General features: G+C 45.2%; 1 protein-coding gene across 5 annotated transcripts in view; it reads right to left on the bottom strand.

Annotated features, from left to right (window-relative positions):
- LOC122568978 (E3 SUMO-protein ligase EGR2) overlaps positions 1-14,145 on the bottom strand; it is a 234,639-nt gene that overhangs the window by 161,793 nt on the left and 58,701 nt on the right. For 4 of the 5 annotated variants that reach the window (XM_043729389.1, XM_043729391.1, XM_043729390.1 and 1 more), the window contains one exon: positions 1,518-8,130. The exons of the other annotated variant lie outside the window; for it this stretch is intronic. In XM_043729389.1, the coding sequence (XP_043585324.1) occupies positions 6,481-8,130 (1,650 nt within the window). In that variant the 3' untranslated portion in view covers positions 1,518-6,480. Of the gene's footprint in view, positions 1-1,517; positions 8,131-14,145 lie in introns of those variants that run through there. 5 annotated transcript variants of the gene reach the window in all.

Consider the following 14,145-nt stretch of genomic DNA (forward strand, 5'->3'; position numbering starts at 1 on the left):
AGTCATGGTCTTGATTTAACGAGAACAGAAAGCCGCTTTGATGAACGAGAAGTCGAGGCTCGGGTTATCGATCGAGATATCTCGCGGCGGCGTAATCGATCCCATAATTAAACGTGTAATCTACCGGCGAGATTTAAACACTCAGGTCGAAAGGTGAACGAAATGCACTCTACGATTGGGCGGAGATAAACTCGTAAGAATATTTTGGACACGTACGGTGAGATTTCTCTCGTTGAAAGTGGAATCAGTGTAGCGTTAAATTTACTTACACGCTTCCAAATTTTCAAATATTCAAAAATTCAAATTTCTTACAATGTACATTTACAAATCTTCCACTCTTTAAATTTATGTCATCCAGTACCTTGTTCGATCCCATCACCACCAAGTTTCATGGATTCTCTTACTAATTGAAAGCCACGAAGTCCGACTTACTGATTCAGATACGTCTGACATTTATCTACTTGTCCTACAAGCTATGTATATTTCATTCGTACCCTCGTGCAAATCAGCAAGGCTATACCATCTCGTTAAATAGAAAAGAAACAAAATGAATCCACCACCGTAACAGATTCGTTGAAGGACCGGAAACTATTAGCGTGTATTTCGTCAGACGATTATACGAGATGGGCCGCTCGAGTATCAACCGCTTGAGTAACGTATTCACGGTTTCCATGAGAAAAGAAAAAAAAAAAAAGAAGTGTTCCTCTAACGAATTTCAACGTGGTTACTCGCGCCCCTGCCTTTCTCTCTCGGCTTCGATTTCGGGTCATTGGAGAGTTGGGCGCGGAGAAAATAAACGGCTGCGCGGCACTCGGTGATCTCGTGATGCTGTTCGGTCCCGTGGCGCGTACACGCGAATCACGGCCACGGATGTTCGCGGTGTACAGAGAACATACTACCTGCCGATCGCGTGCATCGCGAGAATTAATCATCGAAAACGCAGCGGAATAATATTTTCGAGCCGAGAACATCCGCGCGTCGTTTTATTTTCATGGTGCGTCCACCTCGGTAAATGTATCGAGTCAGCACGTTGTCGAACGAAATTTTATCCGGCTAACAATTCGCCTCTTGTATTCTTCCTTTACCGATTGTGCTTGGATTTATTTCGCTTCCCTTTATTCTCCTTCTATTATTTCTTTTGCAATTGTAATTCGAAGCATGCCTTCTTTTTCTTTTTGCTACATCTACTGGCGTTATTTTAAGAAAATCGTGCGATTGATTCATTAACGATAGGTATGTGATTAGTTGGAATTTGTATCTTTTTCTTTTTTTTTTTTTATAAATAGAAAGATTTTTATTTGTCGAAATATGATTGGTTTGGTGAACAATTTTAGTGCAGTAATTATACCGATACAATATTGCGATTTTTCAATGACGGTTAGTTTTACAATTGCACTGATATATAGCTATGGTGTGAAATGAATGAACAACAAGTTCTACTTACGCGCGTATTCACAGCAACTCGTGAAAGCTAATGAAGTTTGGTGAAGTTCGTTGATAAATCACAGTCAGTGTAGAAACAATTAACGTGTATATATATTTTCATCGTAAGAGTGCAGCAACATACAGATTCAGTTTGTTGTTCGATGTACAGATACAAGGATTATCGACTCGTGATCGTAGAAACGGGTACAAAGGGAACATGGCAAAATCCGTTCGAGCCCTTTCCTTTAAAAAAAGGCCGTGAAGACATGCGACGGTCGATTCGTTTTGCGCGACACTGATCGTACGCAAGTGATAGACAGATACAGTTGCTAAGTTCTTCCTGCATTATTTCACCGACCATGAAAAAATATTTCATCTTCTACGTACGTTTTTACCGTGTATCTTCAGCCTTAAAGGATGATATGTATTCTATGATTGGACGAGGCTCGGCGACACACCAATCTCCTTCGAAACGCTACAACGATGAAGGCACGGCACCGTTTTCGTGATAATTTTCGGATTAAATAAAGCCGCGAATGAAAGGAAAATAAATAAAGAAAAAGAATCGAATGGAAAGACCTAAGATAAGAAGGAGAAAGATGAAAATACAGGGGGAAAAATCGGGCAATACACGGGAATGATTCGTGATGGACTGAATGAAAACGCGCGTGACAGTTCGTTGAAAAATTATATTTTTTTTCCATTCTGGCACGATTCGTAAACACAACATAATTTATAAATTAACATACACAATCGTCGTCGGCAATAATTTACAGAAACCCTTGTGAGCGTTTTATTTTTTGTTTGTTTTTTTGTTCCTTTTTCTTTTGTCGAATCTCTTGTTCGTCGTTGTACAAAACGTAAACAGAATGTCACGGAACCGTAAAAATCATCGCGGGAAAGGCCGTTCTCGTCGTTCCTTGCCATTTACTTCTTTTGCGCAGAATGTGCAGAAGAGGAAATGACGCGGAAGGGCGGAGAAGAAGCTGGAATACGAGCTTATAAATGCGACGGATGTTTGTAATCGAGACCGAGCGCTCTTCTTCACCCTGAAAAGAACGAGAATCGGACAGGATTTTTCGATGAAACGAGAAACAAGGGAAAAAGGGTAGGAAGAATGTAAGAATAGGACGAAAAATAGGAAGCTTGATTTGCGAATAGGATAACAAAATAAATAATAGAAGCATTAAACATGATTAATCACTTAACAACGTAACTAGGCATAATAATTAATAATAATTAATAATAATAATAATAATATAATAATAATTAATAATAATAATAATAATAGAAATAATTATAATCATACGAATGGCTAAATGAGTGTTAATAATTACAAGAACAGGTTGTCTGGCACGGCGATCGCTTAAATTGCCTGCAGACACGACGAGCGTGTCGCATCTTTCTTATTCTTTTGTCTTTCTTTTACTATACAATTATGTCCCTTCTATATCGTTTCGTTTCAATCTACATACGTCTCATCAAGCGAAAAAGGGCTCGTTGCGCGAGAGATTCTCTCAGGTTTAAGGCTGAATCGCGCGAAGGTCGGATATCGAATCGAAAGTTTCGATACAACGAAAATTTAACAGATCGGACAACCATTTCGTTCCAATTTATGAGTCATCCAAATTTATCCTCGTGATTTCATATCGAAAAAAAAAAAAAAAAAAATAAAAAGAAAGAAAGTAATTATGAAAAAAAAAACGACAAAAATATCATTAAAAAAGGAAAAATAGAAAATAAAAAATAACAAAAACAAACTGCACAATTTCTCACGATATCAAAATATAAGTTTCTGAATTTACAAAACGTCGTAATTTCAATGTTTCGAAATACGAACAATCTCTGCGAAGAAAACGTCGAGGCCCATCAAACGAAACCTTCCGCCTCGAGGTCTCTCCCTCGTGTATCCTTCTCTCGTCACTCCGACAAGCCGCCTTCCGAGTAATCGTTCGATCGACAGAGGCAAGTTAAAATGGCAAGCAGAGAGCGACAGTTTCCCCTTAACGGCTAATTACACGTTCCGTTCCTTCTCGAAACGCTTAAAACGGTAGACTAATTAGAAAAAACATCGGTATACAAAAATACAGCTATACGTACCTGTGCGTGCGCGCGTCATTCGACCACGCGCACCTTACCACCGTGTGTTTCCTGAACAACGCGTCTATGGATGTACAATATTGTATTCTGTCTCTGTGTCTATGAGCGTGTATATATATTATATATATATATACATATCTATGCAATATGATGTGTGGTCGCGTGTGTTAATACGGCTGAGCATCGTGCGTGTTTACACAGGGCGTGACTCGCGATATTCGTCACTGCCCGTTTTACCGTGGTCACGAACGGGAGACACACTGGACAGCGGCCGAGTTATGGCAAGGAAAAAGGCGAAACGGTCGAGGTTGAGCAAGGTTGAAGTATTATATAGCTGACACCGCGTGTAGTCTCCGACGAAACGTCATACGCGAACACACTGTGTCGTCGACGCTTTTTCGACACACCTCTATCACATTTGATACTCGCGGCAAAATTACTTACGACTCGCCTTGTGATTTTAATTCTAATTATCTCCGATTGCCGCGTGTTTCTTTTCAATTCTAATAGAATTTTTTTTTGTTTTCTTTTTTTTCAGAAATTGTAACAAGCTTTCAATTAAAGCGTCTGTCGACAAGGGGTTCGATAGTCGAGTACACGTTTGTCATCTTTCTCGCGATCGCGAGAACGCAATCCGCCAGTCGAACCAGTGAGTATTTTTTTCGAGGGATCGTTCGCGCCGCAAAATCCCAAAACGGTCGAATTCAGACCGCGATTTGACGAAATACACTAGTTAATGAATTGGTCACCGTGGACCGGAAACGCGAAGTGGTCGAAGGCGTTTCGCCCACCTGCTTCGCGAGAGAGCGCCACTTTGGAAGAGAACTCCGACAGGGGACTAGTCCTTCCCTTAAACAGGAGAATATACCCTTTAAGTTCGATCTTGAATTTTCGCAAATTTCTATACTAAATGAATTTACAGTTAGATAACTCGTAGCCCGCGCTCGGCGTTCCTTTTCCTTTACCTCTCTCGCGACCCTTTCGCAAAGTTTCTTCGTATAAAAAAATAACTTCCTCTCTCTCTTACGCACGCTTTTCGCAACATTCTCACTCCGAACAGTTTACAATATGAGAATGATGTTAATAATAATAATAATAATATTAATAATAATAATAATAATAATAATAATAATAATAATATTAATATCCATAATAATAATAATAATAATAAAACGCAATAATAATATTAACGTTACCCACTAATTAACGTTACATCTAAACGCTTTTATTATGCTTTAAGTTTCTTTCTTTCTGCAGGTACGGTTACGTTCGCTCTCTTTCTCTTAGTTTTTATTTCGTTTCTTTCATTTTCCTTCGCACACGAAGGAAAATCGTCGCGTCTCGCGGATCCATCTGCGTCCATTCGCTCTTCTCGAGACTGAAATCTTCTCGAAAGGCAGCCACCAAAAGCGCCCGACTGCCTTCCCTTTTCACGCTGTTTTCGCGAGTAACAAACGAATTTTCGATAAATATATAACACGACGCTGTCGACAGGAATTTCACAACACCCAGTAAAGCAACATGCATACACAAACACACACACACACACACACACACTCTCTTTCCTGTTTTAATAGTCGTTATAATAGCTAACAGTGTTCTTTTCTCAACAACCAAACGATAGTCTCGATTGAGGATTTCGTTTTTGAGTAACAACGTTTGAGTTTTGGAAAGATCGTTGTTGACGAATAAATACTACTTTCATCAGCTTTCCTTGAAACGTCGAATCTATTTTCATGTGTGTCGTACTTCCGAAAGAATCGTTGCGAGCCACTTAGTTTTATTTTAAAACCATTTTCTGAAAAAATAGTTTAAAATAATCGAGAGTTTAAATAATTAGTTTATAGGCCAACCAAAAGGGAAACGAGCATGAAATGATTATGGTACCAGATTCAGAAAGAGACAAGTGTTCCTTTACTATAAAGATAACGAACGTCACCAACGATCTTTTCTTCAACGTACTCAACTCGACCGATATGTAACCATGTGAACGAGGCTTAACAACGAGTCGATCGTGAAAATTTGGCACAAGTTTCTCCTCTTTTCGTCTCCTTCCTGGCGAGACGAGGTCGACGAGCGAGTATCTCGCGAAACAACGATACACTTCGACGGAAGATTGACATCGCGAGAAGATCGCGAGTATCTTGAACATACCGAAGCTTTCGATCGTCATGTTTCGAATTTCGAACCTTCGGAGCGCGGATATACGTGAACAAACACGTAATTCCCGCGGGAATGCTTTCAAATCGTTTCCGTTTCGTGCGCAAGAATATCGACTGAGAGAGACTAACCATCGTTTAACAGTGATCGGTTGTTCGGAGAAATTCCGACGATGAACGATACTCTCGCGGATCAACAGAAAATAGGAAATAAATAAAGAAGTCTGCGATGTCGAAAAGAATCGATCTATTTTACGCGAACAGCAGAATCATTTGACAGTCTGTTAAATTTCCAGATAAAAAACGAATATTTCACGCGAGACGACAGTCATTCTCGAAATGATCTCCGAACAGCCAAGTCTTCGATGAACAACAAAGGACTCCGGAAGATGAACGTCGCACGAGTTTCTAGGAGAAACAACGGGGAAGACGAATACCATATAATACTGTTAAAAAACGCGTAAAATTTCAAGACCGATAACGCTATGTATTTCGTTATACGATAACGAGGATTTTATGCGAAATGTTAGGAAAATAGCAAAATCCCTCGACAACGAAAAATTTCCTTAATTCTAACCGAATCGTAGGGTCTGGTCAATCGTTGGGCCAATTCCACCCAGACGAATCGATCTTGCCTTCCGTCGTTGTCCTCTGCGATCCTCGTGTCTTGTCATCGTCTTCGTCGAGACTTCGCAACTTCGGCGCCGAAACCGTTCGTCGAAGCTGGTCGCTCACCTTCTCGAAATCCGTTTGGAATCACGGGCGAGAAACGCGGCGGTCATCCACCTGGCCGTCGTCATTCGGCCTTGATCGTTGCCGAAGGGGAGGCTAGCTCCTGCGCGAACGTGGGGCTATCTTCGCCGGCAAGAAGGCCAGGTTCGCTCTTAGGCGTCTGAACGTCGGGAAATCTGGCGTGGGTCCTCAGGTGCCTGGTGATCATGTCTCTGCGACAGGCGGCATACGCGCACTGCGGACACTTGTATGGTTTCTCGCCTGTGTGCGTCCTCTGATGGGTACTCAGGTGATCCGACCTGCTGAATACCTGGCCGCAAACCTTGCACGTGTACGGTTTGACGCCCGTGTGCAGTCTCATGTGTCTGGTGAGCATGTCCGACCTGGCGAAACTCCTCTTGCATACGTCGCAGAGGTACGCCTTCGCGGACGCGTCCTGAGGACCCTGTCTGCGATGCCTCGAGGCCATGTGCTTGGCGAGACGATCGTGCAAGCTGAACATTTGTCCGCAGACCGGGCAAACGTACGCCACGTCCGCCCCGGGCGGCATCTCCTCCACCACGGGAGATACCTCGAGGTTGTACCTCACGGCGACGCTCTCCTTCGTCGTCGGCGACGCCACGTCGCCTTTTACTACTGGAACGCTCACCGAGCCCCTCGACACGATCCCCGGTGGGAGTAACTGGAGGGCCGGCGGTCTACCGGAAACTGCCGCCGCGGCCGACGCCATTAGACTCTTCATCGAAAGATCCAACGGCGACTCTTGAGGACTGGTCGTGTCGCTCTCCAAGAAACCGCTCCTCAACGGATGGTTGAAGAAGACGGACGAGGTCGAGAGCGGAGGCTTCTGGTCCCATCCTGGCACCAGGTCCGAGTCCGAGTGACTGCGTCCTCTGAAGATATCCGGCAGGTACTTGGTGTGCATGTAGTGCTCGAAACTGTACGACGATAGGGATCCCGGCGTCAACGGCGGCAGAGTGAGCGGAGTTAACGGGGTGAGCGGTGTGAGAGGAGTCAACGGGGATGTCGGCGAGGGTAGCACCATCGGAGGGGTGGTCGATTGGGAACACTGAACGCAGGTGCATCCCGCATATTTGGGCACCGAGGATCTCTGATGAGGCGGGTGAAGCTGATCGTACAGGTGATTGGCGTTACTGTTTCTGTGATGATGCCTGTGCCGGTGACGATGGTGATGCGAGTGATAGTGCGGATGATGAGGATGATGATTCTGCTGTTGTTGGTCGGTGGTGTTGGTCTCGTTCGCGTTCGACTCCTCCTCGGTAGACGTCACGGGCTCCTCGCTCTTCAGCCTCAGGGGTAGCAAACTGATTCCGGACGGTGGATCCGTGGCTGACCTCGAGGACGACCTGGGCGAACCGAACACGTCCTCTTCCTCTTCGGACGCTGGTACGCTTCCCTCGAACTTCAATACTTCACCCTCCGACGGCGAACTCCGGTGTTGCAGAATGTCCAAGACCTGGTCGAGTCGTTTCCTCCTGCGGAGGTTCCGATGGTTCCGGTTCGCAGTCGCCGCTAGGGTGTTATTGTTGGTACAGGAGGGCGGTGGCGGCTTGGCCGGACCCGGGGGCGCGGCTGCAGCGTCCTCCACGGCGCTCTCGGCCATCGTCATCGAGGATGCGCGGCACCCGCCGCCTGGGCCCTTTATGCCGCCTACTACACCCTCGGCTACCACCGTACTGCCTCCCACCTCGTCCTGAAACAACGAAAACCACGCCACTCTTACTTCTCTTTTCCTTCCCTGTAATCTCGGATATTGTTAAATTACAGCCTCCGCGGCGCGCTCATTTCCGATTGCTTATGAGATCGCTCTCGACACCGCGTAATTTCGTGAATCATCCTTTTAGTGCCGGACGCGAACGCGGATCTCCGGCATGCACGCGCTACGCTTACGCGACCTTATCTCGCGGTTACCCGCCCGACGATTCGCCATTACGCGCGTTCAAAGGATCCGCGTCATTAGACCAGAGTCTCGAAGAGGAACTTCGTCTTTTACGCCTGTAGCTTTTTGCTTACCGAATGGATGCGACGAACCAGGGACGCGACAAGGGAACAGCAGGACAGTCGAGCTTTCGATCGGCCAACAGGTCGATACCGACCTATGTAACGAAAAACAGAACGCGACGTCCACCGTTCGCGAAGGCTCGTGTCGCGGTCGCAATAAATCACGATTAATGCGTCCGCGCTTTTTTTTCGCCGATACGGTACAGGTTGACCGCCCGTCATTGAGCTTCGTGTAGCCATTAAATAAAAGGTGAGACGATCGCGCGATCGATCGATTTCGTTTACCGAGATGGCATCGATGGCGCGAATCGAGCGTGGCTGCGCGATCGAATAGACGCGACGCCGCACGTGTCGCTGCGAACGATGACGTTCGATCTCTCGCCTCGAACGACTTTTCGCATATTCATTAAAATTGGAAGACACCGTTGAAAGGGGAACTCGTCGATCGCCAGGTCGTTCAGGCATAGTTGACTAAGTCGATCGAAACTTGTCGAAAGATAAGAATTCGTGCGATCAGACCCTCTTACACGATAACTTAGCAACAAATAATATTAGTCGATTTTCAAGTTGCAGATTATAGGTTATAGGCTTGCATTTGACAATTTTACGATCTTACGTCGAGTCAGGTAACCAGATTTATTCGTTTTCTCATCAAATTTGTTACTGTCATACGAGAACAATTCATTAATATCGATCGTTTCTAACTTTGCTGATAATAATTTAATAGGTCAATGGTGCAAAACCTAGACTTCGTATAGGTTGTATAACTATCGGTTCAAATAATAGAAATTATGTCTAATTCTTACACGTGGTTTCGATGTACAATAATTCACGTCTTCAAAAGCGTTAAAATTTCGTTCGGACGAATGAAAGATAATTAAAGATGAATGCGATTACGACGAGTAAGCGAGAGTTCCCACGACGCTTACAGTTCCTTCTGCGGTGTGTTTATTTTAATGGAACCATGCACGGACCAGAGGACTCGTCTTGTTCGATGCGACAACGGCACTTTGTCATAAAACCACGTGCAAGTCGAGAGGTGTATCCAGCGGACTATTTGAAATTTAAATGGCGCGCGAGAGAGACAGACGCTGCGAGCGCATGAATCAACGTGTACAAACGACGAATCGAGCTGAACCCCCCGTTTTTCGGTGTAGGCGACTTTCCGTCTCCGACTGGAGAGAAGTTACAGGGGACCCGTCCAGGGACGCCATAAAACTTGTAATATCGCCTGCCGCGCGTCCACTGCAACCCGTCTATGGCGAAATAATTGATCACCACGAAATCATTGTGATCGTGATGTCCAGGATGTTTATCGGCTATTCTACGAAATTAGGTTCTCGGAAAGTCTAGCTATGAAATTAACGAACAACGAGAAAGGTAACTTTATGTACACATACACCTGTCATTTGTCATTTCTGTTATTGTCGTACGCCTCTGTCGTTTTTCCCATCGAAGAAAAGAGAAACTACGTTATTCGTCAAAATAGTTACTTTCATATGCGCTAATCTCCTCTTAACGACTGTAAATTCACAAAGTCTTTTTAAGCCTATACCGTTATCTGCAAAGTAAATAACTTTGAAACACGCGCAGAAGCTGCGTCAAAGAGGTTTCTCGCCTCACCGGATCGTCATTCTCGTAAAGCCAATATTTGGACATTGGCTTTCGATCGACAAGAAATATCGCGTAAGCGATCAAGTATTGTAATAAAAGTAGTGGTTCCTCCGCATATTTTGTATCTTCCATTCGACTACAAAGCTTCTTCGTTGCATGTCGCATCGATACCCGAACGACACAGCAACCTACATACAACAAGATTCCGGTGAAAAACTAGAGAAAACTCGTAACTCTATGGGTCGTAAGTAACCTCCCTCTTTACCGTTCTTTCCATAAACTGAAACGGCTTGAGCCGCGTCGATTACCTAAATTACCTCCAATAAATTAAACAGGGAACGTGAACCGTTGAAATTTCCAATCTCGATTTATTGCGGCGATTATTCGTAAAATATATACCCGGTGACTAACGCGGATGAAACGTGCCGCCCTTTTACGACTCGCGTAACCTGAAGCATGCGTCGGCGCGTGAAACCGACGCGTTTGACGGTTGGCAGCGCGAGGAAGACGACGGGAATGACGATTTTCCAGCGCAATTAGTCGCATCGGTGGAATAGAAATTCGCGTTCCCGGAAGGCGAGGCCGCGACACAGATGTCCCGGCGAAGACTTTCCAGCGATTCCAGCCTATCACATTCCAGCGCGTACACGCGCGCAGTTACCGCGCAGCTCTTTCAATTCGATTTGAACCACGCGTGTTCCTCTCGCCGCGGCACGAATCCTTTCATGGCGAAGGCGTGCGAATGCCTCGCGGAGTATTAAGCGCGCGGAAAATCAACTCCGCGGAAACTTGCGCCAATGCCCGCTTCAATTACGCAGAAATACTCGACGGCCAGCGCTTGCGACACGCGGTGAGGCCGAATGGCCTTCAACTTTACGCCTCCGCGAGGCTTCTTGAATTTCTTTCCGGTGGAAGGATTGAGCGACGAATGGGCGACGTTCGTGAGATCGTGAGATCAATTCGAGTGTGAAAATTGGAAGGTTGGAAGTTTGCTACAGAATTTTAACGAAGGTATGTGGGTGCAGGTGCGGTTAGTTAAGACGGGAATTATCAAATCTGTCGAAATTACCGGTTTCGGATTTTTAGTTCTTGCGACTGATTAAAATGTAATTTATATATATTTATTGGGTTCCGTATGATCGCTTTAGTTATATAGTTATTTGGGTATGATGTATTCGTGGTAATATATCATTCGCGGCAAATTAGATAGTAGATTATTCATGAGAAGTAGTTAGAAGTGGTAAGAAGTTCTAAAAATAATATCGACCGACCGCTTTTATATAGAATAGGAATATTAGAGATCGGTAGCTGTAACGTTTAAAAGTATTTTCTAAATTAATTGTTCTTTAGACGCTCTTCGAAAAGAGTCGGTCTTCCTTCCTCTGACTACTATTCTGGTTAAAATTTGTCGAGAGAAAAGCACGAATTTAACGGAAGTATCGAACGAACGAATTAAACAAACACGATCAACCCCTAATTGCTAAATGGGACCGTCTCGACTAAATCATCTCGCATCAGTGTATCATAAACAGTCTGCTTGTAATACAATCGTAAACTGCAGTTTAAGAAGATGAATCACAGCCGTCCTATTAATAACATACAAACAACCTCGCTCCATAAGACTACATCGTAGCGTAATATACTTTTATCTTTCGCATCCGACCGCTCAAGTTCATCGGTCAGATATACGCCCTGGCCGATGCACGCCGCAATCCCTATCGACGCGATCTCCCTTTATACAGAGGATCGAGCATCGATGCACTTCCATTTTCCATTTCACAGGAAGATATCCGCGATATTCGGTATCGGGCATCGAAAGATCGACGGCGGATAACGAGTCTCACGGCGGTCTTCGGCGTGCCTGTTCTTCCTACCGTGATGATCGTCTTGTTGTTTCCCTGGATCCTCCTTTTTCCCTTCGCTTCGGCCGAGTACGGTCGGTAGAATCTCGCCGAGAGAAAGGGCCCCGATGATCGGTCGTAAAACGTAAAGGGGACTCGTAAACGGAGTGAAAAGATGTCAGAACGTAAAAGCCGAGAACAGGTCCCGGACGAGGAGGTGTGGGCGTGCGTGGCTGCCATCCACTCTTCCCCTTTCCGTTTCTTCGTCTTCTATTTCTTCCTATTTCCTCCTGCTTGCTGCTTCTTCGTTTTCTTCTTATTCCTTCCCTCGTCTGCGTTTCTTTCGACTCTGCCCATCACGGGACACCGAAGGGTCCTGGTCCGCGTCCAACGATTATATTCCACGCTCGCGAAGCCCGCTCGGCAGAGATCGACGCACGAAACGACAGAGAGTTTCGTGAAACTCGAGAGGTCTGCTCGCGCCACACGTCCACGCGCTTCCTTTCTCTCTCGGAGTATCCTGTCTCTCCGGTACCACAACGTCGAAGGGCATTTAGAATAGCTTAATGGTCGGCCAATTTCGTTTTGAGGCTGATTCGACTGGACACGCGTCGGCGTTCGAAGAAATCACCACGGGCGTCGCTTTGCGTCACCGATTGCGCAACGCGATCACCGTGTTACGTTAGAGAGAGGAGAAACTTAATCGGCTAGTTAGATCGCTTCGAGTGGCGCGTTCGACGCACCTCCGGTGTCTTTGACAATGTATCTCTAAAGAGAATACAGCGTGTAATGGATCTCTAAATAGAAGCGAATACAGAGAGTATTAAGGCAAGGAGGAAGGTAAATATTGGATAGGAAGAAGAAGAAGGAGGAGGAGGAGGAGGAGGAGGAATGTTTGGGGACGATTTGAAGCGAAGCCGGTAAGCCGCGACGCAACTGCGTCACGAGAATTTGCAGGAGGCCCGGGAGAAGATCATGGGTGAAGAATTCCAGCAGGAATGCCCTCGGGGAGGCACCTGTAACCGCGGCTCGACGGGAGAAACAGAACAGGTTGAGACATGGGCGTGGGTGTAGCGCTTGATCTTTCTCTCCCGGTCGATCTGTCCATATACCGGGTGCTCCGCTGCTCCGACGATGGATACGAACCGCTTGCGAATCAATTCAAGCACACGGCTATATAAAATGCATATATGAATTTTTCTTTCCTATTTCTCCGATTAAATATTTATATATTCGCGGTTTATATAATCGTGATTTCCTGGTCTTACGATGGTCTTTAATAATTAAGTGGCTCTTCGTTATAATAGCGAAATGTCAGCATGTCACGAGACAGATAATGTCAAACTATCAAAAATAACTTCTATATACATCGGTCCGAGATCAAAGTTTCAAATCAACTTCCATATTGTACAAACTGAACTTTGAATATATCTTTGTTAAATTACAGAATCGTACGAGGTATTTGTATATCGTTAGGTTAAGGTTAAAACAGCAAGGACAATTATATTCATCGAAGAGGGAATTTTATAGGCAACCTTACTCAGCTGGTCGAGCGGCTCGAACAAGACGACGAGACACCTCGTCAAGCAAAACGAAAATCAAAGAAACTTGTTCCGGCGCCCGCATCGAGACACGTTTCTCCCACACCGCAAAGGGAACCCTTCCTATACAACCTGTTGTCGTACATCGTCGAATTAGCTGGAAACAGCTGTAACTTTCCCTTCCATTCTTAATTACCTTCACCGAAACTCACCGCACGATGTACACGTCATACGTAATAAGTGGATAAATTCGTTCCCTCGCAAATGCTATTTTATTCGTATAAGAATCATTTTATTCGACAAACGCAGGAATAACCAAAGACAACTGCTTCGTTAAATATTCTGCAGTCGCTAGGTTAGAGTCTCTAGGGCCGTGCGTTTGATCGAAGAACGTAAACGAGAACAGTTCGAATCCATCCCTACGATCGTCCATCCACCGTTCCTCCTTCGGAAGGAAAGAGTGGCCTTAGGGCAGGCAAGCTGGGTTCGGTGGCGGTGGGACTCCGGCAAACTGCTACCAAAAAACCAGACGGGCTACCGAAGAGAAGCCAATCGTTCGTATCTACATAGGCCACGGGTAGAGAAACCCATCGTCGGATTTTGTGTTTCTTCCCGATCAACGCTCACGACCATTGCTCGCGACCATTGCTCGCGATCAATGGGAATTCAGCGAATCAAAGTAAAAGAGAGAAAAAGAGCAACGTTAAAAGT

Source organism: Bombus pyrosoma, linkage group LG7, assembly GCF_014825855.1.
Source record: "Bombus pyrosoma isolate SC7728 linkage group LG7, ASM1482585v1, whole genome shotgun sequence".
Lineage (NCBI taxonomy): Eukaryota > Metazoa > Arthropoda > Insecta > Hymenoptera > Apidae > Bombus > Bombus pyrosoma.